The 26,402-nt window shown below is 44.8% G+C and overlaps 1 protein-coding gene across 1 annotated transcript in view; it reads left to right on the top strand.

Annotated features, from left to right (window-relative positions):
- Window positions 1-26,402, top strand: part of HECTD4 (HECT domain E3 ubiquitin protein ligase 4) — a 2,691,195-nt gene that overhangs the window by 1,286,142 nt on the left and 1,378,651 nt on the right. Inside the window, exons 48-49 of the mRNA XM_086943079.1 lie at window positions 40-143; window positions 17,450-17,611. Of these exons, the coding sequence (XP_086799205.1) occupies window positions 40-143; window positions 17,450-17,611 (266 nt within the window). The remainder of the gene's footprint in view (window positions 1-39; window positions 144-17,449; window positions 17,612-26,402) is intronic.

The raw sequence follows: 26,402 nt of genomic DNA, 5'->3' as shown, positions 1-26,402 counted from the left end.
GATCACATGTTCAAATATTTTCAAATGTGTTGATTACAGGTGAACGCCTATTTGTAGTAGAAGTGCAGTGTGAAAGATTACGAATGCTGTATCGAGACTGTGCTCGCCCACCCCCTCCTCCACTGCAGACTGACAGAAGACAGGTAATCATGTCCACCAGCAAAATAAAAATTGCTACAATGTTATATATTTGCTCACCCGGATTGTTCCACTGTGTAACAAGAAAATGCCAAATATTTAAAAATGTATTTAATATTTTGGAGAATTGTTTGGTTGCAATGTTATTTATAAGCTCATTGCCTGCCATGTCTGTACTACAAGATTTGGCGTCCGCTTTTTCTTAGCCTTTCCCCCTTTCACTAGAATAAACTCTTTCCATATTCGCTCTGTATGTACTTTGCTAGATTCACAAAACGTTTGACGATCTGCCTATTCTAATTTGTTTGTCTTGCTCTGTCTCAGGGAAAGCGCCGAGATAATCCTTCGGGTGTGATTCGCTTGTGCTATATCAAGTACAGTTAACATACCATGACATAAGTTTTCTTTTTTAATTTCATTTATTAATTGGCATCTGTATTTAGAAGTTCAATTCAATTTGTTTATTTTGGTTTGGAACTCCTACAGAGGTCCACAAAAACATAATAAATGTAAAAAAGAAACAAACTTTACATATAGTACAAAATTCTTTCTTATACATCGCTACATCCCAAGAGTAATTCTTATATTGGGCGTACTGTATAATGTGCAAATAGTACAATAAATACATAAGACAATCAAGAATCCGACCAGCTCACATAATATAACATTGGAATAAAACTATTATAAAACATCTTTTTCCTAATAAATAGACAAATGTTTAAAAAAAGTATATATCTCATGGCAAACCATCTCATTTGGGGGAGACAGAACCAGAAATCGCGCTTCCTGGGCAGAGTGAATATTAAATTTGATAAAAAATGGCTTTAAGAACACTCGCCTAGCTCGTTGCAATTTTGTACATACAAATAAAACATGATTTAGATCTTGAATTTGTGAATGGCACATTTCACAGATTATTTTCTCTCTTGCTATTTTTTCCCAGATGCTGGTAACTTCTTTTAGAGGCATCACATTAAGTCTCAGTAGGAGTATCAGCTTTCTAGTCCCATGAGGTGTATTCCAAGATAGATAGGGTTGTGGTTTATTCCCCAAGACTCCCACTGACCACCTCATTACTGGGCCTGGACAGACTTGAAGCGACATCTCTAGCTAAACTGATAAAGGGAGTAGACTTCTTAAAAAGCTGTTTCAAAAGAGACTTTTGAACAGCGGGGTTCAAACCAAGACCAAATGTTTCATTTGCAACAACAAAAGATCTAAAAAATATTGATCTAAAAAATCTCTGTTCTCAGGGCAGCCTTAAGTGTACCCTCTTCCCCCCAAAAGAGGGAATTTCCCCACCGCAAAGCCCCTGCCAAGGATAAAGCAAAAGACGAAACTAAACCAAATTCGAGACGTAGTACATGTGAAGCAGCCAAAGAATTTAAATTACAAATTTGACGCCAGATTCGTCCTTCTGCCTTATCAAAGGAGAGCCAGTAATTCATATCTAATACCTCGGCAGCATATATTAGTCAGGGAGGGATTTTTACCTTAAAAACTGATAAAACATGGCCGAAATGGCGTCTTCCGCATGTTTTGTAAAATCTATTTAATGCACTCGCCTGGGAGACAGCCTTACTAACACAGTGTTTAATGTGCTCCAAGTCTCTGCCTATTTTTGAAAAAACTTACCCCAAATATAAGTACGAGTCGACTAATTCCAATTTTTCAAAGCCAAGCATCCATTTTAGACATCTCTTTATTTTATGCCCCTTCTTATGAAAGACGAGAATCTTGCTCTTTGTGATATTAATTTTCAGGAAATGGGCCTCTGCATATTTACTTAGGGCATCCAGACGACGTTGCAAGCCAATAGGCGTTAAATCAAATATTGCCACATCATCTGCGTATAATAGAGAGCCAACGGACACTGCGCCGATTCTAGGGGCATCTCCCCTCACCGAGTTCAGGACACCTGGAAGATCGGCAATGTACAGGGAGAACAAGAGAGGTGCTAATAAGCAACCCTGGTTAAGCCCATTATGTGTTCTAATTGTGCATGATAACCCATGTGAACCTCCCATCAGAACTTGGCACCAGGTGTCTGTGTGTAATTCCATAATAAGGCCCAGAAGATGATATGGTATGCCAAGAGAAAGCAGCTTTCTCCACAGCATTTGGCGGTCCACTTTGTCAAACGCTGTAGAGAAATCAATAAAAGCTGTATACACTGACATACCTCGTGAAAAAGCATATTTCTCCACAATAGTCTGTACGACCGCTATATTGTCCAGGGTGCCATGATTCTTTCTAAAACCAGCTTGTTCCGGAGGTTATATATTGTGATCATACGCCCATTGTTGAAGATGACAATATACTTTTTGCGAATAGTTTACCTGAGGCGTCCAACAGGGCAATCTGTCTAAAAGTGTCCGGCAGGTTTTTCGGTCCCTTTTCATACAAAGGGACTATAATACTCCCCTTCCAAGAAAGTGGGATTGAATTCGTAATAAAACAATAGTTAAACAATGGCTCTAAAAAAATCACCTTGTGTCTGGCTCCTTTTTAATTAATACAATTGGAATTCCATCTGGCCCTTGAGCGCCGGAGGTTCTAGCATTCCTTATGTATCTTACCACTTCCTCTGCTGATGGGGGGGCCTAATTCACCAAATTCAATAAAAGTTGATTTGACTCTGTCAATCATCACGGGAGAACCTGGGCTGTTATTTGTATATAATAGGGAAATATAGTCCACCCATTCCCTCTCTGGGATTGGTATGGGTCGAGCCCTTTGCCTAGAATCACAATATTCTGCTATCAGGTGCCAGTATTTTCTTGAATTTTTTGCCCTTGCAGCTTCCCTCAGCCCAATCCACTTAACGTCATACTCTCTCCTTTTTCCACTAAGCATACACCGTATTTTTGTTCGCTTAAGGCGATGGATTTCCTGCTGCTGATCTAGTAGGAAATGTATGTACTGTTTCCTGACAAGACAGTTAATGGCTTGGTTTAAAGGCATTAAAAGGGACATACCCCGTTTGGGCAAACGAGGTCCAGATGATATAGAGCTTAAATTACATATCTTCTCAGGGACTGACCATTTGCTTTAATAAAAGTAGCCATGCCCTGACAAAAATTCCCCGAATCCAGTTTGGCTAAATCAAAAGCCACTTTCATACCCAATATACTATGATCACTCCATATCGACGGGGTAACAAAAAAATTATCACAAGCCCCAATCATTTGATAGAAGACAATCACGTAATCTAAAAGGCTCTGGGTGTGTTGACAGTGACAAGTGAAATGTTCTATTTTGTCAGCAGGTATTTTCCCATTTAGAATAATCAAATCCACACTTCTAATGCTATCCAGCAGTAGGAACCCCCGTTTGTCTGTTTTTATTTTATTTGGTAGTAAAATCTCGGGAATGTGCCAGATTTCCTCTTTATCAGAATTGGCATAAATCCCACGAAGCAGAATTCGAAGTATTGGCATTTAGGTCCCCCACTATTGTCACTAGGGGGCATTCTTCCCTATAGGCTATATCTTGAATAAAAGAAAAAAATACGCTCAAGAAATTATCAAAATTTCTACCAAGAGGGATGTACAAATTTGCCACCAGGAAGGAGGTGGACCTGCCAGAATCTCCCAAACAAGCCAGCTTCACACATATACAAAGGTTTGAGGGGTGACAGACAATCTTCTGGTTCCAATTAATGGATTTTTTCAGCAGTATGGACACCCCCCCCCCCACTAGCGTGTACCCTTTCAGCATGTTTAACGGGCGAAGAAAAAACAAAATAGCCATTGCATTCAAACTCTTTGCAGGACCACATTTCTTGTAAGCATATAATTAAGGGATTCATAGTTTTCAGTGAGTTCAGCTTATTTCCATTGGGTCCCAAACCGGCCATATTCCAGGACAGAAGTAGCCCAACCAGGCTACCTCAACGGAGCGTTCCTTAGTACTTCCGGATGTGTATTATTCAAAGCTCTTGCCATCCAGCTCCACTGGGCAGATTCATCCTCTAAATCCGGAGACTGAGGGGCAACTACCACATCAGACACCCAATTTATTGAGCGTCCCTTCCTGTCCACGGAGACCACTATATCTTTGGTATTACCCAAAGAGTACTCAGTGTCAGGGCCCAGCGCATCAAGCGCCACTGAGTTAATAGCCCTAGGGGATTTCAAATGATGAGTTTTGGAGCCCTCAGTTTGGTATTCATCGTGTTCTCTAACAGGTGTTATGTCGAGCCCTCGTTTAAAAAAATGCTCACAATTCTGCAAACCCAAATTGGCTACTATCAGGGAACCAAAGGTGACCCTAGAATAAGGAGTAGTATTGTGTACATTGATAGTCACATTTAAAATATCCTTACTTGCTATCAATTTTAATGCTTCCAGTTCTGAAACTAAACAGGATAAATTGGGGACCTCCATCAGAGTTACCATCCACCCTGGAATCTGTGACCTCTAACCCTGGTCTGTGACAAGGGGACCCCGTGTCCAATTCGCATCTCCCCTCCTGATAGATCAGCAATCCCATTAATCAAGTGGGGGTGGGTTGGCTGTAAGGGCTGCGACAACCATGAAGATGGAGGAACTACCAATCCGGGTACCCTAGTCTCCCTGCTGGTACCATGAACGCACTGGGGGGGTTCTCTTGGGTTATCCTCTGCTAATGGGGACTTGGTATCATCTTTCTCTATTATTAAGTGATTATTACTCTGGCCTTCCAGAATCCGGGAAAAATGCTGTTTTGACTCTTTTCGTTTAGAAAATTGTCTCGTTTTTTAATATTTCTTCTCCATATTTTCCCCCTTATGATTTATTGCTGGACTATCCCTCTTGCCTGCTTTCAGTCCTCCCTTCCCTGGCAGTAAAGGGGGATGTACCTGGGAGGAGGGGGAGATTAAGGGCTCCCCCTCCCCTCTTACCCTCCCTACCTGGTTGATTTGCTCGGTATGCCCCCTAGTTTTCTTAACTTCTCCGGCACCCCCCTTTCAGTCCTACTTGAACAGAGGAAAGATTTTCAAGGAAGACTTCTCCGTAGGGAGGCTCAGGTCGACCTCCTCGAATGGATATATGATGTTACAACGCGGACTTTTACTCCGCATACCGTTACAACGCGGTTTTTACAACGCGGATACTGTAACAACGCATGTATTTACAACGCATTTTTTTACAACGCAGGTACCTTTACAACGCAGACCATTACAACGTAAGTATTGGTAAGTATATGTTAATATTAATAATATAATAGTAACTTAATTTTAAAAATATAATTTAATGTAATTTTAAATAATTTAATTTCCGTTAATTATTTTAAATTTAAATTAATATTACTTTATTTTTACCATGTACCCCTGTACCCCAGAAACTGAAAACTGACCCTAAACCCCAAAAATAAATTAAAGTAATTTTATGAAATATAATTTAAATTAATTATTGAAAATTAAAAAAAATATAACTTTATTTTTACCCTGTACCCCTGTACCCCAAAAACTCAAAACTGACCCTCAACCCCAAAAATAATGCAATGTAATTTAATTTAATTTATTTACTATTAAATAATTTAATTTAAAATTAATTTTAATTTATTTTTACCCTGTACCCCAAAAACTGAAAACTGACCCTGAACCCTAAAAATACCCCTTTACCCAAAAACTGAAAACTGACCCTGAACCCTAAAAATACCCCTTTGCCCAAAAACTGAAAACTGACCCTGAACCCTAAAAATACCCCTTTACCCAAAAACTAAAAACTGACCCTGAACCCTAAAAATACCCCTTTACCCAAAAACTGAAAACTGACCCTGAACCCTAAAAATACCCCTTTACCCACAAACTGAAAACTGACCCTGAACCCTAAAAATACCCCTTTACCCAAAAACTGAAAACTGACCCTGAACCCTAAAAATACCCCTTTACCCAAAAACTGAAAACTGACCCTGAACCCTAAAAATACCCCTTTACCCAAAAACTGAAAACTGACCCTGAACCCTAAAAATACCCCTTTACCCAAAAACTGAAAACTGACCCTGAACCCTAAAAATACCCCTTTACCCAAAAACTGAAAACTGACCCTGAACCCTAAAAATACCCCTATACCCAAAAACTGAAAACTGACCCTGAACCCTAAAAATACCCCTTTACCCAAAAACTGAAAACTGACCCTGAACCCTAAAAATACCCCTTTACCCCAAACATATAACATTTAAAAAATAACTATATACTTACCAATACTTACGTTGTAATGGTATGCGTTGTAAAGGTACCTGCGTTGTAAAAAAATGCGTTGTAAAAACATGAGTTGTAACAGTATCCGCGTTGTAATGGATGCGTTGTAACAGTAGTGCGTTGTAAAAAATGCGTTGTAACAGGTGCACACCCCTCGAATAGTGTGCTTAAACAAAGCTCTTCCTCTTCGAGGTTACACAGAGACACTATTGGGGGTACCAGGAAAAAAGGAGTTCCTGCCTGTTCAGTTGCATCTCTCGACTCTCCCAGAGGGGCATAGGATGCTGGCCTCTCGTTTGGCCGCTCTCCCATCAGGGAAAGAGTTGTGGAGATAGGTGTAGTAACAGACTTATTTACCTTTTGCACTTCAAATAGCATTACAGATTATATTACAGTTGGAGTGTCTGTTTCCTTGAGTCCGCTCGTTAGCCCATCCTCCTTATGAGCTAGGCCAGGATGGTCTCTCCGTTTCTTTGTTTGTGCTTCTATATCAATATCCAGGAGTGTAAAGTCTTCCCCTGGCATTGGTTCTTCGCAGAACTTTACTCTATCTACCATGGAGATATCGCCCGGGCGATCAACCGAGCCATAATCCCCGCAAAAACCCTTATAGATGTCCCCTTGAGCTGGTGAAGCAGCCGGGGAAACCTCGGACGTACAGACTTTTCTTGACTACTTTGGCTGCTTTGTCCTATTTGATAAAGTGATTGGCTGACTCTGCTGGATGACAAGAGGATCAGAGTCTGCAAGTGCACAAAGGGATATGTCAAGTAATTGCTCTCTGGGACCATCATCTACTCTTTCAGAGATTTGAGCCCATGCCCGGGTCCCTTCGCAAGACTGCACCTGTGAGTGAATCTGCAGGAGGCAACAAAGAGGACGATGCAAGCAGGAAAGTAAGTCTGGCCCTCGTGGACCGCTGCTACCACCTCAGGGGTGGTCCGGGGTATCATTCTGAAAAAAAACGTTATAACAGGGTGGGATTTATAACAGAGATGCTGTAATTGTCTAGTGCCACTGAATGATCTTCTTAATTTGTGAGGATGGTTTGGTGACAAGGATAGCGCGCGCCCTGAGCGCAATTTTCTGGTGGTCATTTCGCTCCAATCTCTTTCCAATTTGCGAGCTTATGTGCCTACTTGGCTCCTTCCTCTGCTCGCTTTATCGTTTAAACTATATACGTCAACTTACATTTGCCGATATAAGACTGTGCAAAGGTTAAATGCAGCTTCCAACCAGATCTATGTGTCTAAGTGTCAGTGTCCGAAGGCCAATGACAGATAGTCAAAGTATATGAGTGCAGTTCAGATGACACGACTCCACGCACTTCTGCGCAAGTTCTGTCCTTCCGCGCTTACTCCTGCAGGCTTTCCTCGCAGGTTTCCCGCGTCGCGTTGCTGCGTATTAACCGCAACTCTGCCTCACTAAACCCTCGCTCAACCCTCCGCAGCCACTTACAAGTGGCGGACTTGCGGGGGGAGCAGGTGGGGGAGGAGTAAGAGCCTGGAGATGGTATTGGCGGCGGTAGTGCTTTACAGGCTGTAAAAGCTGCGCACACCACACACCTGGGCTCACTCCCCTCGCGGTTCTACCGCCTCTACTTCAACTCGCTAACCCACCTGGCAGCAATACAATGTTCGCATCCGCAGCCACTCCGTTCGGGTCCGCTCTCGATTTCAGCTCCAGCACCAACGAAAACACGAACTGGAATCAACAACACACGTGTCAATTCCACTCTTAGCTTACTTGTTTGCTTGCTCTTTCTCTGCCGTTTTTCTACTCTTCTTGCTTTTCTTGCAGCAGCACTATGCCTGTAGTTCTTGAAGCCCCTTCTCTGCTTGTATTTGGGCTGACAAGGGCGACCAAGCAGTGGGTTATACAGCAGGCCGCCTCCTCAGTCCTTCAAGTCTCCTTTGGGCTGACCTTCCATTGAAGCTGTCCTTCTCGCCGCCTTTCCGCTGTTTTACCTCGCACTCGGAGGCCCTGCAAAACCTGCTAGATTCAGGATGCAGAACGGGTGCAGGCAGGTGGGCGGATGGGTGTGGGCAGGCTGGCTGAAAACTATACCCGCTGAGGCCTGCTGAGGTCTCCCGGTGATGGCCTCCCTGAGATGAAGCAAACCAAAAACCAGGACCGGAACCGGCTCTCTTGAGGTATCTCCACTGTCTCCTCTGTCTCATGCTCGTTGCTGCAGCGTAAGCTCTGTAGCTTAAGCTAGACACAGGCTTTTCCAGGGGCTCGGGGCTCAGTGCTCGGGGCTCAGTACTCGGGACTTGGTGTCTAAAAGCTCGGAGCTCAGAGCTCGCTGCTGCTGCTACGGCTGCTCTTAGCACACTGCTCGCTCTCTCTCTCGGTTCTGCGGCTCTCTGTGACGTGCACTCCACGTTTGGCAGTCACAAGCGGCACGACAAGTTTTATCTGTGCTGTGGTCCCTTTCCTGCTCTCATTTAAAACATCAAGAGACACCACTGTAGATCATTCAGGCCAGGAGTGTTTAGAAGTTAATTTACTTATTTTTTTGTTTTATAAATAAAAAATAAATATTTAATACATATGTATAATTTTAAATATATAATCACAAATATTTTGGCTTTAGAATTATGTAATTGTATTTGTTAGTTTGTAAGGCATTGAGTAGAGTCATTTGCAGAATTTTCCTTATCAATAGTATGGATGACTGCTAAATGTCAGTCTCCTTTTACATTAGTAACCCTTACTTGTGTCAAATGCCGGTCTCCCCTATACTGTTAATCTTTAACTCTGTCTAATTCCAATCTCCTCTGTACTATTAACCTTGACCTACCAATTTGAAAGAAGAGGTATGTTGTACAGTGCTTTGCTCCTTCCTTGGACTAGCACTCTAGATCTCTCCTTGTGTTCTGGGTTCTGGAGTCCTTCTTCGCCTTGTCGGCAGTTGGAGCTCTGGTTGGACGGGGAGCTGACCTACTATTCTCTGTGCTGCATTAAAGCTTACTTACAGCTTACCTGTTCCTGTGGTCTGCAAGTCATTTACATCATTTGGCGACTTGAGGCTGGGAAGACGTCCGACCACCGTTTCCTTATGAATGCTGCAGCCTGAAGTGATTTTCCAGAGAAGTAGCGTATCAACTCCCTCAAGAATCCACGTGAGATATACAGCGTGAATGCGGAGTATTACCTCTGTCTTTTCAGTGACAGCGACATCGTGGAAAATAATTTGCGGACTTTCTTGCCGATTTGTGTGTTCGTGGCGCAGTGGGTGACGTCATCTCTACCAACGTCTAGAGCAACGCGTCTCCTAGCAACCAACCCTGGCAGCCTACGTCTTCGAACATCGCGAACATCGCAAGCAGCAACGTCACCGGAGCCGTCTTTCTTTCTCCGGTGAGTCGCCTAGCAACGCTATGTCACTGAGCTGAGCGCGTTTTCCTATGCGCGCACAGTCACGTTGTAATTAAAGCGGAACGTCTGACGTGTGACGTACACGCACGACGTTGTCGGCCATTTTGCAGCATTGTTGTTACCCTGGTTACACGCCGGGGAACATAAGAGTTTCGCACGCATTTGGAAGCAGAAGAGCTTCTCTCCAGCGAAAGTGTCACCGCCGGAATGCATACAGCGTTTGTGTAATAACGCACACAACGCTCATGAAACTTACTTTTGTGCAGATTCTCGCTTGGGCATTGTTGGAAACGCTTGTGATGAAGCAGTAAGCATCAGCCATTCGTCAGAGTTCTTCACCTGTAATAACAGTAAGCGTTTACCATCATCTCTTTTTACTCTACTGTTTGGTGTACTTATCTCTTATTAAACGGTTGACAACTATTAAAGGACATGGCTCAATCGATCAATGTTGCCCTTCCCCCTCAATTTTTGTCAGAGCCAGGCAATCCCCCTATAGCGTGGGAGGACTGGATAGTCATGTTCCATAACTATATTGAAGCTCTGGATGGAGAAGACTATTCACCTAAACGCAAAAAAGCACTGCTAATGACCACGTTAGGTAAAGAGGGACAGCGCTTGTTCAGATACTTACCACAAGTACTACCTGCAGGATCACAAGCTGATTTTGACGAATTTAAAGAGGCCGTAACAAGATTAGAAACTCGCTTTGGTAAGGAAGAGAATCTCATCCTTCAGAGATATAAATTTTATAAAAACAAACAATTGGCTGAAGAGAGCATTGATGAGTTTGTAGCAAGACTACGCGAGTTATCTATCAAATGTAACTTTGGCCAGATGGCAGACGAATTAATTAGAGACCAATTAGTTGTTCAAGCCAACAATAGGAAAGTTCAAGAACGTTTGTGGGCGGCTAAGAACCCAACTTTGAAAGACGCCATAGAGCTGGCCAAAGTCGTAGAAGAAAGCGAAAAGTGTATGAGAGAACTGCAGAAAAGTGGCTTAGAAACCAAAGTGGCTGAAATCTCTCATAAGAGTACCTTCAGTGAAAATAGTGACGATGAATCTGCCGCCATTGCAATCGTCAGAAAGAAAGGCTACATTCTTCAGAAAAAGAATGTACAACAGACATCTTTTAGCAAAAGTAATCAGAAAATGTGTTCGAGATGCGGTAGTTTTTCTCATCCCTCGGATGGGAAATTTTGTTTCGCAAACAACAAAGAGTGTCTACGGTGTGGTAAAACGGGACACTTTGCTAAAATGTGTAGGAATAAGAATAACTCAAAAGTTACAGTTGATGAATGTGATGCTTTGAGACGTGATGTTAACAAAATCTTAGTCTTGACTGACACTGTGTGCGCGTGTGATAACCAGAGGGGTAATCCTTTTAAAGATGATTTTGTTATTGATGGGAAAACTGTTACACTCATGGTTGATACCGGTTCCAAGTGGACCATAATTCCCACTTCCTTGATGAAAAACGTTTGGGGAGAAAGAGCTTTGAAGACGTGCAACATTTTCCCGTCTGGTTACCAGGGTGAGAGAATTAACATGCTGGGTTTCTTTGAAGCGGAAATTGTTTTCAAGGGTAGATCAGCCTTTGGGAAAATATACATATCAGCAGATGGACCAGCAATCCTAGGCCGTCATCACCAATACGATCTGCATATCGTAGTTGATCCCAGGTCTGATAACCCTGTTTCCATTGTTGAGACCTCGTCTGTGGAGGATATTTTGGCCAGATTTAAAAATGTGTTTAGGGACCAGTTGGGTGAGCTTATTGGATACTCTCATCGCATAATCCTTAAGGAAGGCAGTTTGCCTGTACAACACAAAGTAAGAAGAGTGCCCTTTGCTTTACGTGACGAAGTTAAGGCTACTCTTGAGGAAATGCTCCAAGGAGGTATCATTGAACCCATCGAAGCATCTCCTTGGATTTCGCCTGTTGTGATCTCGCAGAAACCGGACAACAAGATCAGGTTCTGTGTGGATCTTCGTTCTCTTAATAAGTGTGTTGTAGCCGATGTGTTTCCCCTCCCAAACATTGGCGAATTGGTGTCAACCCTTAGAGGAGCAAGGTTCTTTAGTAAGTTGGACCTTAAACACGCCTACCACCAAATTTGTCTTGATGATAACTCAAAGCACTTAACTGCATTTATCACCAGTGAGGGCACATTCCAATTCACTAGACTACCTTTTGGGCTAGTCTCAGCTGCTAGCGTATTTCAGAGACTTGTCTCTGAAGTCTTTAAGGGTCTTGATAAGGTGCTGTTTTTTCAAGACGATATCTTGATTTATGGTAGTTCACTACAGGAACACAACAAAATCTTACAAGATGTATTACTTAGAGTAGATGAAGCTGGGTTAACTTTAAGAAAAGAGAAGTGTGCCTTCCTATTGAAAGAGATAGAATATTTAGGATTTTGTTTGTCAGAGGAAGGCATTAAATCCAAAAAGAACTTAATTGAAGCTATCGAGCTAGCACCCTCCCCAGTTGATAAGGATCAACTTCGGTCCTTTATGGGCTTGATCGAGTTCTACTCGAAATTTGTAAGGGATTTTTCTTCCAAGACGGCTTCCCTAAGATCCTTACTTAAAAAAGGTGTCAAGTTTAGTTGGACCACTGAACATGAATCCTGTTTTAAATTGATCAAAAAGGAACTCAAATCTCCAAATGTCCTCACCCCTTTTGACACTACTCGGTCCTCCATCTTGATGGTGGACGCAAGTGCCATTGGTCTGGGCGCAGTTCTCTTACAGAGACATGGTGGCGTTGAAAAGACAATTGCATTCGCATCTAGACCTTTGTCCACCTCTGAGTCAAACTACTCGGTAATAGAGCGTGAGGCTCTTGCCGCAGTCTGGGGTACGAGTTACTTTCGAACCTACTTGTGGGGTTACAAGTTTGTTTTACGTACCGATCACAAACCTCTTGTTAACGTCCTAGCTCCTGGTGGTGCTGGTAAGGGTTCTCCGAGGTTGGCGAGACTGGCTTCTCGTTTGCAGGACTTTCAGTGCGAGATTGAATTTATTCATGGGTGGAAAAACATCCAAGCTGATTGTCTGTCTAGGCTCCCTATGCCTGCCACTGATTGTAGTCCTGAAGTCAAGTCCGATGACCTTGCAGTTGCTGTTATGGAAGATGTCTTGTTGGTAGGTGGTGGTACATTCTCCCGTGATGATTGGTCCAAGGGCATGGAGGAGGATATGACTTTGAAGGCCGTTATCGGTCTTATTTCTAATGGTACTAGGAGGGAAAGCACTGTTAGTCCTTCCGTCAGACCCTTCCTGAAAATATTGGATGAACTTTCTTTAGAGGGGAAAGATGTTTTAATGCGAGGTGATCGCTTTGTTCCCCCTGATTTGTTAAGAAAGAGAATTCTGGACTTGGCCCATGAGGGGCACTTGGGTCAAAGTCTCACGCAACGCCGTGTCAAACAGAACTTTTGGTGGCCCTCTATTGATAGTGACGCAGTAGATTGTGTGTTGAAGTGTAGTTTCTGTAGGGAGGGTGAGAAGCGCCTCAAAATTTTAGGCTCTCAGTCCACTCACAAGATTGTCTTTGAGAATACTCCCTGGCATAGTGTCTGCATAGACTTCATAGGCCCCATGAGTGAGCTTCCTACTGATCACCGTTTTGCAATCGTCCTTATCGACTGTTTTTCAAAGTGGTTGTGTGTACAGTTTGTAAAAGAGATCACTACCGATGCTACCATTAAGTTTTTGAAGGGCATTTTTAACAACGAAGGGTACCCTTCTGTCCTCATTTCAGACAATGGGACTCAACTCACGTCCTCGAAAATGACTTCTTTTGTTAATGGTTGTGGTATCAGGCATCAGAAGACGAGTCTTTACAACCCACAGGGCAATGGCCTTTGTGAAAGGGTGAATCGCCTCATTAAGGGCGTGATTCAGATGTTTGTGGAGTCTGGCTGTTTCTCTGATGAGCGTGTCCAAGAACTGGTCTGGGCTTATCGCTCCACACCCCATAAGACTGGTGAAAAGTCTCCTTTTGAACTAATGCGTGGTCGCACACCAGTGAGCAAATTGACCCCTTCTTGGCTAAGTTCTGGCAGCAATATTCCCTTAATTCATGACAGTGCCTCCTTGCCCATCTCTGTGGGTGATTTGGTCAAGGTTAAGCCGGGCAGACTTACTAAGGGTCTTAGCAAGTTTAGAGGCCCCTACAAAGTCAGGAAAGTTTTTCCCCACTTCGTTGTATTGGCCAATGGTGAGAGTTGGAATTACCGGAGGGTAGCTCTCTACCAGAAACGTAAAGATTCTTCTTCTGATGACCTGTTTCCTGCCAAGGTGGATGGCTGTAATGGTTATTTACTGTCCTCTGGTTGTCCTCCTTCTCCCATTCCCTTGTCAGCTGGACGGGGGGAGGTGGGTGGTGGCGATGCCTCCACTTCCTTGTGTACTTATCATAGTGGTTCTGTGATTGATTCCGGTTCTACTTCTCTTGCTCCTTCTTCTGTACCTCGTACTCCTGCTCCTTCTTCCTCTTCCTTAGCTGATGTCTGTTCGAGGAGCTCTCGCTCCCGCCGCCCACCTATGTATTTGAATGACTATGTGCATTAGTGTTTCTTTCCCTTTGTTCCTGTGTTTTCTTTCCTTGCAAGGAGGGGAGATATGTTGTACAGTGCTTTGCTCCTTCCTTGGACTAGCACTCTAGATCTCTCCTTGTGTTCTGGGTTCTGGAGTCCTCCTTCGCCTTGTCGGCAGTTGGAGCTCTGGTTGGACGGGGAGCTGACCTACTATTCTCTGTGCTGCATTAAAGCTTACTTACAGCTTACCTGTTCCTGTGGTCTGCAAGTCATTTACATCAAGGTACTTGTCACCCTCCTGAAAGGGTGTGAGGACACTTGTATGCTCTTTAAAACTCCATGTCCCCTTATGCCTTGTAGATTAGGTTTCATGTCTTCCTGTATGCTTCTTGGCTGATTTTCAAAATTGCAGAATCATTTGGGGTTTGCTCAAATCACCCTCCACTACTTGGGCTAAGAACATAACGTTATACAAAAAGGTAGCGTGGAGAAATAGATATCTCACAATTACTAATAGGGTACAACTAATTACCCTATTCAAGGTACATCATCCTGTCTTAATTTTTACGTCATCAAAAACCACATACCACTCAGACTTCCTTGTTGAAACAATTCTTCATTGTATTATTGAAAAAATAATCATTGACAATAACAGAAATCATCCACACAAATACATATATATACTCTCATGGGCAAATAAAGTACATATCAACTGTTCAAGTACATATCAACTGTTCATAAAACAGATCATCTTGTATATGTTGTCGCCTAAACCCCAATTACTTAGTGTCAGTGTTCTTACCCTCATTAATAGCAATATACGGCGAGGTAATCCTATATACTCATAGGATATCTGCGAAGTCATTATGTACACATGTATCTCCACTTAAATACAATAATTATTCTTCATTTGAGTGGATTCCTCCAAAACATTAACTGTTGACGTGTTTCAGCTCCTATTCCTTCCAGGCCTCATCAGGACTAGGGTGAAGGGAACAACCTAAAGTACTCCAAAACCGAAAATAAAAATTAAAAACCATTGCCTACATTTGTCACAGGATGTGCTGATCACTTAGGCATGCAAAGGTGCCCCAACAGTGCAAGGGAATGTACAGTGCCCCCCTGGGAAATGATAAGAACGGAAGACCAATCCTAATAAAACACAGAGAGACAGCCTCCTATTTACCAAGAATCCTTGATGCACATAACTATTGTAAGCACCCAGAAAGATGTGCTGCCTTCAAATTCCAAGAAAAGTCAACATATTTTGAGAAATACACTCACTATGCCTTCCACAGGCTTGAGTCTCTGGGGAGTGACCCCCTAGCAAAACACTTTCCTCACACCACGAATATAAATCCCACTCTCTGAGATCTGGTACACTACCAGGTCAAGGATTAACTTAAAATGTAAATGTTGCAAGTGTAAAAAGTGACCACACAAAATAGTACACATGTTTACAAATTGGCATACCTATATCATTTCTGCTCCCCCGGACCTTCTAGAAGTAAGTTGGGCACCACCACATGCATCCGAATATATCCTCGATGTGGTAAAAGTGAAAATAAGAGCCCTCAACGTCTTCTGGTGGGTATCACACTGCATGAACAGCAAATGTAACCCCCGTCAGTGGGCCTAACATGGACAAGGCTCGGGGACCCGGCGCAACCTCCCTATCACAAAAACACTTACAGGTTGAAATTAAACCAATCACGGCACTTTAGCACAGCTCCGTGGCCGACAACCCTTACCGCAGCTCCCTCGCGGGTCACCAGCTGAAATAGAATACTCAAAAGAACAACGGTGAGGGTAAAAGCACTGCAGCACAGAAAATAACCAAATTTGTAAGTGAAATCCACACTGAATTGTCTTATCTTGATCTGTTGTTTGCTCAAAACCCCAAATGGATCCACCGTTTAAAGATCCACAAACTGTCCAATGCAACTCCAATGATTTGAGGGAGCGGATTCCAATTGATATAAATATCACAGGGTCAAAGTTTGTTGATTCCCAAATATACACTTTATTCAAGCATCACTCACAAAAATGACGACAGCTTCCACATTCACCAGCTGAAATAGACCCTCTGCGTGTACACGGTCACGTGCTATTGCCCTGACAGTACAGGTGGAGAAAACGCTACTTACAAATGCCAAAGTAAATACCATGGCAACTTGTAAACACTACTTAATCCGAAACAGTTCCCACCCTTTTGGGGTCCGAAAAAGAAAATAATGGATAAAAAGAGGATTGTATAGTGATCGGTGCTCAACTAGCGATCCGCTGAAAAAATTGATGTAGCGGAAAACAAAGGATCCGACTGTTAGTCCAAGTCCTTAGGGGATCATAATTTGTGAAATTAAGATGCAACAGACACGTCCGTATCCAATGGGGTGAAAAGAAACCACATAAAACTCAAGTGGCCGTAACTCCTACACCAATGTACTTTGTGTTCAGACCCACGCTGTGCAGTTCTCACTGAAAAGCCACTTGTTATATATCCCCATCCAAAACTTTAGCTGACTCAACAAATGACACTATATTTCTGTAACCCCAGTTCTAAACGTTCTAAAAGAGGTGGACTCCATTTGAGATCCTCATTAGAGTTCCATAGCGGTGAACTAAGGTGAACCGGAAAGAGTCTGGCAGCGCCTTCTTCTATATTTGGTGTGTTGTGGAGCTGTAAAGATCATGCTACGGTGCCTTTGATTGCAATATCCTCATTTCAAGCAGTTCTTCCAAATCAAGCACCTTGGTCTCCTTCAGTGCTCATACATTATTCTGCACATCCTTTGTGTATGCTTTGCCAGTAAGGTGCAAAAAATGTAGTAGTATGTACAGTGGTGGTTGAACTTATGCTCAATATCTGTGGCTTTTGTTTCTCTGGTCATAGGTTTGCTAGTAGAATGTTTACAGTTTATGTACACAAAAAATAAGATACCCGTTAAACGTTTGAATCTTATGTTGTTACTCTACATGTAGGCAATGTTAAAACCTAGTACACAATACTGTAGTCTTCGCTATCATCCAAAACAATCTTTCCTTATCTAATTACAACATTTTGGTGCCTAGTCAATTTCAATTATTTCAAGAAATCTGTATCTGCTATTTGTCGCTAGATTGGGTGTATTGTTTCTATTGAATTGGAGAGTAACATAATTGTCTATGTGGTTGATTTTATTTTCTTCTGTAGCCAAAACAGATTACATGGAGCCCATCTCGAGTATTCCCGCCAGTGAGAGCCTGCATGTTTTCATCCCATCTTACATCAGTAACATTTTTGGCTGACCCAAGTGCTGGTGGCGGATTGCCAAGAGGTACATTTATCTACGCAACGTCTGCAGTTCCCATCCAGGTAAAAGATATGGAGTATATAATCTGTTTTACTTATACGTAAACATTTTCCCAGTGTTGTAACAATGGTGACATGAGGTCCCAATTAATATCATTCTGAATGTACAAGTGATCAAATGTAGCTCACTGGTGCCTTTGTGTCATGTAGATAAACTGTCCACCATGGAATCGGATCTTTCATTGATTCACATGCTTGAATCATTTCCCATTGTCAAGGTGGGAGTCTCCCTGTAACTTTAAAACAGCAGTACAAATCAATTTCAGCCTGAAAGAACTTAAGACATTGCCACTTTAACACCTTGGCTGCTGCACAAGTTCCCCCCCTGTGCTGGACATTCCAGAACAGGGTGTGGTCGTGACAGAACCATTCCGTCATCAGCACAGCTCAGCCGTGACTGATGACGGAATGGTTCAGTCACAAGCATCGATGGGGTTAATAGCATGTTCACCTCTTCAGCAAAGACCCAAGGGCCAAGGGCCAATGAGAAGAGTGTCCTTAGCTGTCCCTGTAGGAGAGTAGGGTCTTCTTTCCTATGGTCACCCCACTTTTTGCTTCACTGGTTTTCGACTTAATGTGGCTGTGGGCCTGCTAATCAGACCCACAGCCCAGCTGTGCTCTCTCTAAATTCAATACAATGTACTTGAGGTACATTACCAATTGGGAATTGGGTCACCTTATGAGCCCCTGTACAGTGTACTATAGGTACCCAGGGCATAGGTGCATCCAAGGCCTACCAGGGGCTGCAGCATATCTTTTTGCCACCCCTGGCTGGCCATCCAAACTGACACAACTGTCGTATCAGCTGGGGCAAGGTCGTGTAATCACCCATTGCCTAGATATAGTATTCCTATATCTAACCTTATATCTAGACACATATACACCTATAAGTCACTCCTATGGCAGGCCTTAACAATCCTGGAGGCAGAGTGCTTGGTTTTATGTGAGATGAGGCTCTAGCATGAGCTGAGCCTGTCTGCAGCTTTCGGAAACATGTCCTCATAGCTGTTCTAGGATATAGCCATACCATATACTCTTAAGTGCATTATGAACCTCGTGGTTAAATGCTAACTCTGGTTTGGCTTTATCAAAACATGTTGTGTAAGGTGTCATACGCTTTGGAATACTACCCCCTCGCCAGTTCTGGTGACGGGGGTAGCATTCCACCCTTCTAGAGGGAGGAGACATGTTGTTCCTACTAATCCAGGTTAAAGTTAACCAGAGCCTCAGCATCACAAAATGGATGCTTCTGCCACAGACACAAGCCTGACCTCCTGCTGCTGGGAGTCCTTCCAGCGAGGGAGGCTTGGACAATAGGTTTCCTGTCTTGGGAAGTGCTAGCACCACCCCAGACAGGCTCTTGTGTATTAGGGCAGGGAGGGCTGAAAGAAAAGAGACACTGCCTGGGGCACACAAGGTGTCCCATGCATAGTCCAGTTCAAACCGGTGCTGGGGCACTTAAGTACCAGCTCTGGCATGAAACTGGACTAAGGGAAAGGCGGTGGGACCTTCCCTGGTCCCACCCATAGAAAGTACCTAGCAGGTAATCCAGCCCCTAAATTTGGTATATAGGTAGGAGCTGAGTCCCAAGACTTTAGATTTGATCCTGACTGAAACTTATAACGAAACTCTGGACCTTCGACGTTCTACTTGAAGATAGAAGACTGAAGATTCTCCCTTGTGGTCAAGGAGTGAACACCCTGCACAAGCAGGCACAATCAAGCGATCAACGGTTTGCTTTGTCGTCGCTCCCGCCGGAGCCCCAACACAGAGCCTGACAAGACCCGGACTTCCAGACTTCCTTCAGCCCGATCCACAGCAAAGCTGAGACCCGTGGAGGCGACGTGAGACGTGGGACCGGCCATCTTGGAAAGCCAGCGAATTGCTTTCCGTGCAACTTCTGAGGCACCCTCGAAGTTGTGCATTGGGGATTGAGAAGCCCCAGCCCTGATCATCATCTGCACCAAAGATCATCCCTCCACCTCCACGAGTGCTGCGTGGGGCCCTTTTGCATTTTCCTGCTCGACGCGTCTGTCCGGTCACTTGCCCGTTGGCTAGTGGCCTCTGTGACGACAAAATCTAGAATCTACACCGCGGGTCTGGTTGCTCCAGACTGGCCCTTGCTCCCCTGAAAAGGAGCAGCCCATCAGACCTTGCTGGTCTGATTAAGAAGCCATCTTCGATTCCTGCGTGGGTTGCATTAGCCAAGGCTTGTTGACTCCAATCCGGAAGCCGACACCGCCGACAGCGAGAGCCTTCATGGGACAGTTGATGCCTGATCCTGGTCGTCGTCGACGACTCCTGGTCCAGTGGCTGCAGAGACAAGCTGCAGAGACAAGCTTCACAACATCACCTGATAGCTTTGCAACATCGCCTGGTTCCTTCCTAGTTCCTTCCTGGTCACTGGCTAGTGACCCAGACTCTGTCCCCTCTGCTTTCAGGTACTCTTCATCCTCGATCCACCCTTGGATCCAACCGGACACTTCTCTCCTGGTCGCCTGCAGCATCTTTCTCCAAGGCTCCATAGGATTCAGCGACGAAACCCGACACACTTTGACACCTATGCACCTGCTTCCTGTGGGTGAGGTAACGTGAGTACTTCCGTGCTCCTGTGGATATTGACTATCCTAGTGTCTAACTTTCAAGTAGCTTTCGCCTAGTCCACCCGGAAGTGACCTAAAAGAACTAGTTTCCAATTCTTTTTTTCCCATTCTAACTCTATGGTAACTTGCGTGTGTGTAAAGACACTGCACACGCCTCCCGTGGGCCTCCTACTTCCTGTCATTTGGTAGTACAGTGTAGCCCCAGCGATGCCCTAGGCCTATCCTTTGTTTGTGACGTGATTCTTATACCACTATTTTAATATATGGTTTGAAGTGCCCCTAGGGCTCTACTGTATTTTGTCCAACGCTTGTGCCTCTGATCTCATAAAGAGCTCAGAGGGGTTGTTTACAAATAAATACATATATATTTTATATATATCCTGTGTGGTGTCCTTTCATTTGGTATTCAAAGGGTTACATATGGCAAAACAGCTGGCTTTACATGCCCTCTGAAGTTTTAGCCTAAGACTGCTTTGTCCATGCTATCTCTAGGATAGCTGGTCTATAAGGTTGACTTTACAACCATCACCATAAGGGTTGTTTGGACTGATACAGGGTGCCCACTGGAATAGTGGACATCACATATCAGGCCGACTTCTCACAGTCCCTTCCCAGAGCATAGTCCATTTCGCCTCAGAATTCTACCACACATTGTGTGGATAAGGAGTTCTAGAGCGCATCAGAGGAGGTGAGTCTTCTGCAGTAGTGCCACATCCACCTCCTTGCGACGTAGCAAGTTTGTCAGTTCCCTATGCTTGAGGGGGGTATTGAGGTCTTTTATGTTTAGGGAAACAATATGTAGTGTCGTCATGGGGGAGCATCCAAAAGTAAATAAAAGGAGTATGGCACCCGTGTTCTAGCGGAAATAATTGTGCACAAATGTGCCAATAGCTACGTATGGGTGCCTGGTTGGTCACATCTGGTTTTCCGGAAGCTGCTTAACCCACCCTGATTGATATGCCTTTTGATGGCGCCACTCTGTTTGGCGCACATGCCGACTCTGCTGTGCTGCGATTTCGAGATAGTCTGGTAGAGCAGACTCTTGACTCTACTATCTGTAGGAGAGTAGGGTCTGCAATCCTATGATCACCCCAGATTTTTGCTTTTTGCTTCACTGGTTTACGACTTCTCCGGCTGTGGGCCTGCTAATCAGACCCACAGCCTTGCTGTTCTCTCACTAAATTGACAGGTGCATTTACCAATTGGTACTGGGCCACCTTATCAGACCCTGTAACTCAGGGCATAGGTGTACCCAGGGCCTACCAGGGGCTGCAGCATGTATTATGCCACCCCTGGCTGGCCATCTAAATCTGACACAACTGGCTGCACGACAGCTGGGGCAAAGTGGTGTACTCACCCGTTGCTTTGGATATAGTATACCTATATCTAACCCTAAAATGGACACATAGATTCCTATCAGTCACTCCTATGGCAGGCCTTAACAATCCTGAAGGCAGAGTGCTTGGAATCATGTGAGATGGTGCTCTGGCATGAGCTGAGCCCGTTTTCAGCTTACGGAACCAAGTCCTAATAGCTGTTCCATGATAACGCATACCATATACTCTTAAATGCATTATAATCCTCGCGGTTATATGCCAACTCTGGTATCGCTTTATCAAAACATGTTGAGTAAGATGTCATACGGATTGGAATACCAACCCCTCGCCAATTCTGGTGACAGGGTTAGCATTCCACCCTTCTAGAGGGACACGACATGTATGTAACTGTGAACCCCGGTTAAAGTTAACTCGAGCCTCAGCATCACAAAATGGATGCTGCCACCACAGACACAAGTCTGACCTCCTGCTGCTGGGAGTCCTTCCAGCAAGGAGAGCCTGGACAAAGGGTTTCCTGTCAGGGGCGGTGCTAGCACCATCCCAGACAGGGTTTTGTGTATCATGGGTAGGCAGGGCTGAATAGGTAGGTGACTGCAAGTGGCACCCCGGTGCTCACTATGCATAGGCCGGCTAGAACCAGTTCCAGGGGCACACCAGCCCCTGAGCTGGGGAAAGCCCGGCATGGGAGAGGGGTGTAACCACCCCCCTTCCTGGTCCCACCCATGGGCAGGACCTAGTCCTGTACCAGCCCCTTTTTTTAGTATAAAGGTGGGAGCGGGGACCCTTCCAGATTAGATCATCTTTGAATCCTGAAACTACTTTCTACGAAAGGAACTCAAGACTTCTTCTTAAGATTTCTCCCTTGTGACTAAGGAGTAGTCACCCTGCAGCAGCAGGCACCAACTAAGTATCTTGGGGTTTGCTAAGACGTCCTTCATCCGGAACCAGACTGACCAGCACGACGAGACCCGGACTCCCTGCCCTCTCTGACCTCAACCTGCCTCTACAGCACAGCAGAGGACCCGGCGACCATCAGAACCAGCACGACACTGACCTAGCACGACCACCGAGGGACCCTCGAGTGGGTGCACTGGGGTAAGAGAAGCCCCAACCCCAAGCAGCACGAGCACCGAAGACCAGCCCCCCAGCATCCACCAGATCTGCGTTCCAATACGCGAAGTGGAACTGGCAAGTCGTGCGGCACGTTCTGTTAGAGGATTAATTTCTCCGTGTTGAATACAGCGAATTTAGCGTTTCAACTCAAATTCTTTGGAAAGCATCCCCGAACTAAGCGTATTAATCTGTGAACTACTGACTTCTGAGTGCAGACAAAACGTCGCACTGATGTTGATGCACCACAAAAGGGTGCCCAATGACAATGGTTTTTAACCTACGTGCACTCTGAAAGAATTTTTGCGCCCCTCCCCCCAAATCCCGTCCTGATGAAGACCCGTTGTTGAGGATTTGAACTACCCGTTTTACGGTTGGGTCGAAACGTCGACGACAATTCCCTGTGGGAGCCTGCACCTATTAACCCCTGCCCCTTGCCCCATTTCCAAATCCCTTTGCCAACTGTGAAAATTAAGGACAACGGAACTTTGTATAACATACAAGCTAGTAAATTTTTTACAAGCGTTCTCTAGGGCAGGCTCAATTTCTTGTATATAAATAATCTACACTTTGTTTCTCTGATCCTCTTGATCATTCACTTGAGCACACACTTTGATCTTTCTCTGTGCACGTTTCTCTTTTATTGTAGGAATATATCTTTGTTTATTATTAATGTAAATATGTGTATAAAGATATGCTAAATTCTAAACTTTGTTGAATTGTACATTAAACATGCCAATCTGATTGGATTCCTTTCAAATCCTAAGGTTCTTGGTGCTTTCTGTATGATATCTTGACAATGTGGGCTAGTATCACCTATCAAACCAACAATACAGATTCAGTCTGGGTTTGTCGAAAATTAACTTAACCAAATGCAATATTTGTGTTATATGTTAAATATATGTCGAGGACCAACTGTTTTCTATACTATCGAATACCCAGGTCCTTTGACTAAACTGGGTCAACCCCTGTTTGATAATAATAAGCCACCACAGACACAAGTCTGACCTCCTGCTGCTAGGAGTCCTTCCAGCGAGGAGAGCTTGGACAAAGGGTTTCCTGTCCGGGGCGGTGCTAGCACCCTCCCAGACAGGGTTTTGTGTATCCTGGGTAGGCAGAGCTGAATAGGAAGGTGGCTGCAAGTGGCACCCCGGTGCTCACTATGCATAGGCCGGCTAGAACCAGTTCCAGGGGCACACCAGCCCCTGAGCTGGGGAAAGTCCGGCATGGGAGAGGGGTGTAACCACCCCCCTTCCTGGTCCCACCCATGGGCAGGACCTAGTCCCGTACCAGCCCCTTTCTTTAGTATAAAGGTGTGAGCGGGGACCCTTCCAAATTAGATCATCTTTGAATCCTGAAACTACTTTCTACGAAAGGAACTCAAGACTTCTTCTCAAGATTTCTCCCTTGTGACTAAGGAGTAGTCACCCTGCATCTGCGGGCACCAACTAAGAACACTGCGGTTTGTTGCACGTCCTTCCTCCGGAACCAGACCGACCAGCATGACGAGACCCGGCTTCCCTGGCACCTCTGACCTCTACCTACATCATCAGCCCAGCTGAGATCCGTGGGTGTGACGAGACCTCGAGGGACCGGCCATCTTCAGAACTGCACAACGCTTATCCAGCACGACCGCCGAGGGATCCTCGAGTGAGTGCTTTGGGGTTTGAGAAGCCCTGACCCTGAGCAGCTCCAGCACCGAAGTCCAGGCCCCCAGCATCCACGAGATATGCGTGGGGCCCTTCTGCTCTTTGCTGCCCACCGCGTTGTCCGGCCACTTGCCTGCTGGCTTGTAGCCCTCTTGATGACGAACGACGACATCTTCATCGCTGGTCTGGTTGCTCCAGACTGGCCCTTGCTCCCCTCCAACAGAGGAGCACCCCGGACCCTCCTGGTCCACTCCAGATGCCATTTTAAGTCCACCGCATGGGCTTGCATTTGCCAAGAGTTGTTGCCCCAATCCTGGGTCCAGCGACGTCGACAGCAGATACCTTCGTGGGACAGATCACACCTCCATCCAGGTCGCCGACAACGCCTCCTGGTCCGAGAGACTGCAGAGCCCAGCGTCGCCCACTCACCTGGTCGAGGTGACTTCGTCCGGTGCCATCCTGGTGCCCATCTAATCACTGGCTAGTGATTCAGAACTTGGTCCCCTCTGCTTACAGGTATCCTTCAACACCGATCCAGGCTTGGATCACATCGAACTTCATCACTGGTCACCTGCCAGCAACTCCTTCTTTCAGGCTCCATAGACTGCAACGAGGATTCCCGACGTCTTTTCAGCCCTATGCAGCCGCAGCCCCTGGGCTAGGTAACCTGAGCATTTCGGTGCTCCAGCATAGCTTAACTATCTAAGTGTCCAGATCCTTTTTTGTTTCAGCTCTACCTAGTCGGATTCGTCCGATAACACTAACTTTAAGAAATCTAGCATCCATAGACTTTGTCCCGCATCCCGCGTGAGAGTGCACACTCTGCACCCGATCTCCCTAGGCCTCCTGCTCGTAATCTGAAAGTTCAGTAGTCCAGTCCTAGCGATCCTAAAGCCTTTGAGACTAGTTACTTACCTGCTAGTATTTCGCATTCCACTTTTGTAGTATATGGTTTTCCGTGCCCCTCGGGCATTTGTGTAAATTGTGCGACTTTCAGAATTTCTTTAAGAGCTTTGTATTGTGCTTAGCGCCCTGTCCTCATAAAGAGTCCAGGGCTGTTGTGTTCTAAATAAATATCCTTTTATTTTCATAACAACTTGTGTGGTGTCCTTTCACTTGGTGTTCAAGGGGTATATGTGATGGTATAACAGCTGGCTTAACACGCCCTCTAGAGTTTAGCCTAAAGACTGCTCTTGTCCATGCTACTAGGATAGCTGGTCTATCAGGTTGACTTACAACCAATCATCAATAAGGGTTGTTTGGACTGATACATAGTGATCACTAGAATAGTGAGCACTGCATATCAGGCAAACTTCTCACACCATCTGCTTCCCTAGTTCTCCTGTATTAGGTTTGTTTGAGGGAAAGCTCCTTTCTTTTTCACAAATGAGCCATTCCAGGGTGGAGCCCATTGGATTTTCTTTTCAAATCCCCTTTCCATCCATCTACGGGTAACACCCGGTGAGGTGTTCCTGCCTTCTGCTGGTACTTTTATTCTTCATATACAGTTGATGACAGTTTATGGTTCCCAATATCTGAGCCATTTATTATTTTGTGGCCCTATGACTGTTCTTACAGGCTTCTTTCTGAAGCTAGTTTTTCTATCCAAGTTCTTATTCTAAAGAGGGTATTTTGTTTGCATTATGCGGATACACTGTTGTCGTATTACCTGTTGTACAGGGACAACCTTCTGTATGCCTTATAGGCATTTTTGGATCACTTTCTGGTGTTTAGTATCCCTTCTACAGACTATCAGTTTATCTGCCTCAGAAAACATAGCGGTTGCGATTTCTGCCTTGCACCAGTGCCAACCTCCCATCCAAACCCCATACGACTTACCTCTCATAACCATGGGGCATTCCTTCCCTTTATCTAGTGTCCTTCTGTCCTTAGCAGAAACAGTGAAATGAGTGGCATGATCCTTGGCCTGAGCAGATTTTCGGCTGTGGCCTAAGACCGTATTCCCACTTAGGTCCTTTATGAATGCGCTGGCATTCTTGTTGTTCTGCACTCGCTATGGGTTGGCAAGAAGGCTTCCTTCCACTGATCTTTTGTTTCCTTGTTAGTCTATAGCTCAGTGATGCATTGGGTATCA

This window comes from Lissotriton vulgaris, chromosome 11, assembly GCF_964263255.1.
Source record: "Lissotriton vulgaris chromosome 11, aLisVul1.2, whole genome shotgun sequence".
NCBI lineage: Eukaryota > Metazoa > Chordata > Amphibia > Caudata > Salamandridae > Lissotriton > Lissotriton vulgaris.
The sequence above is the reverse complement of the archived record's forward strand: the minus strand, read 5'-3'. Positions and strand labels throughout refer to the sequence as shown.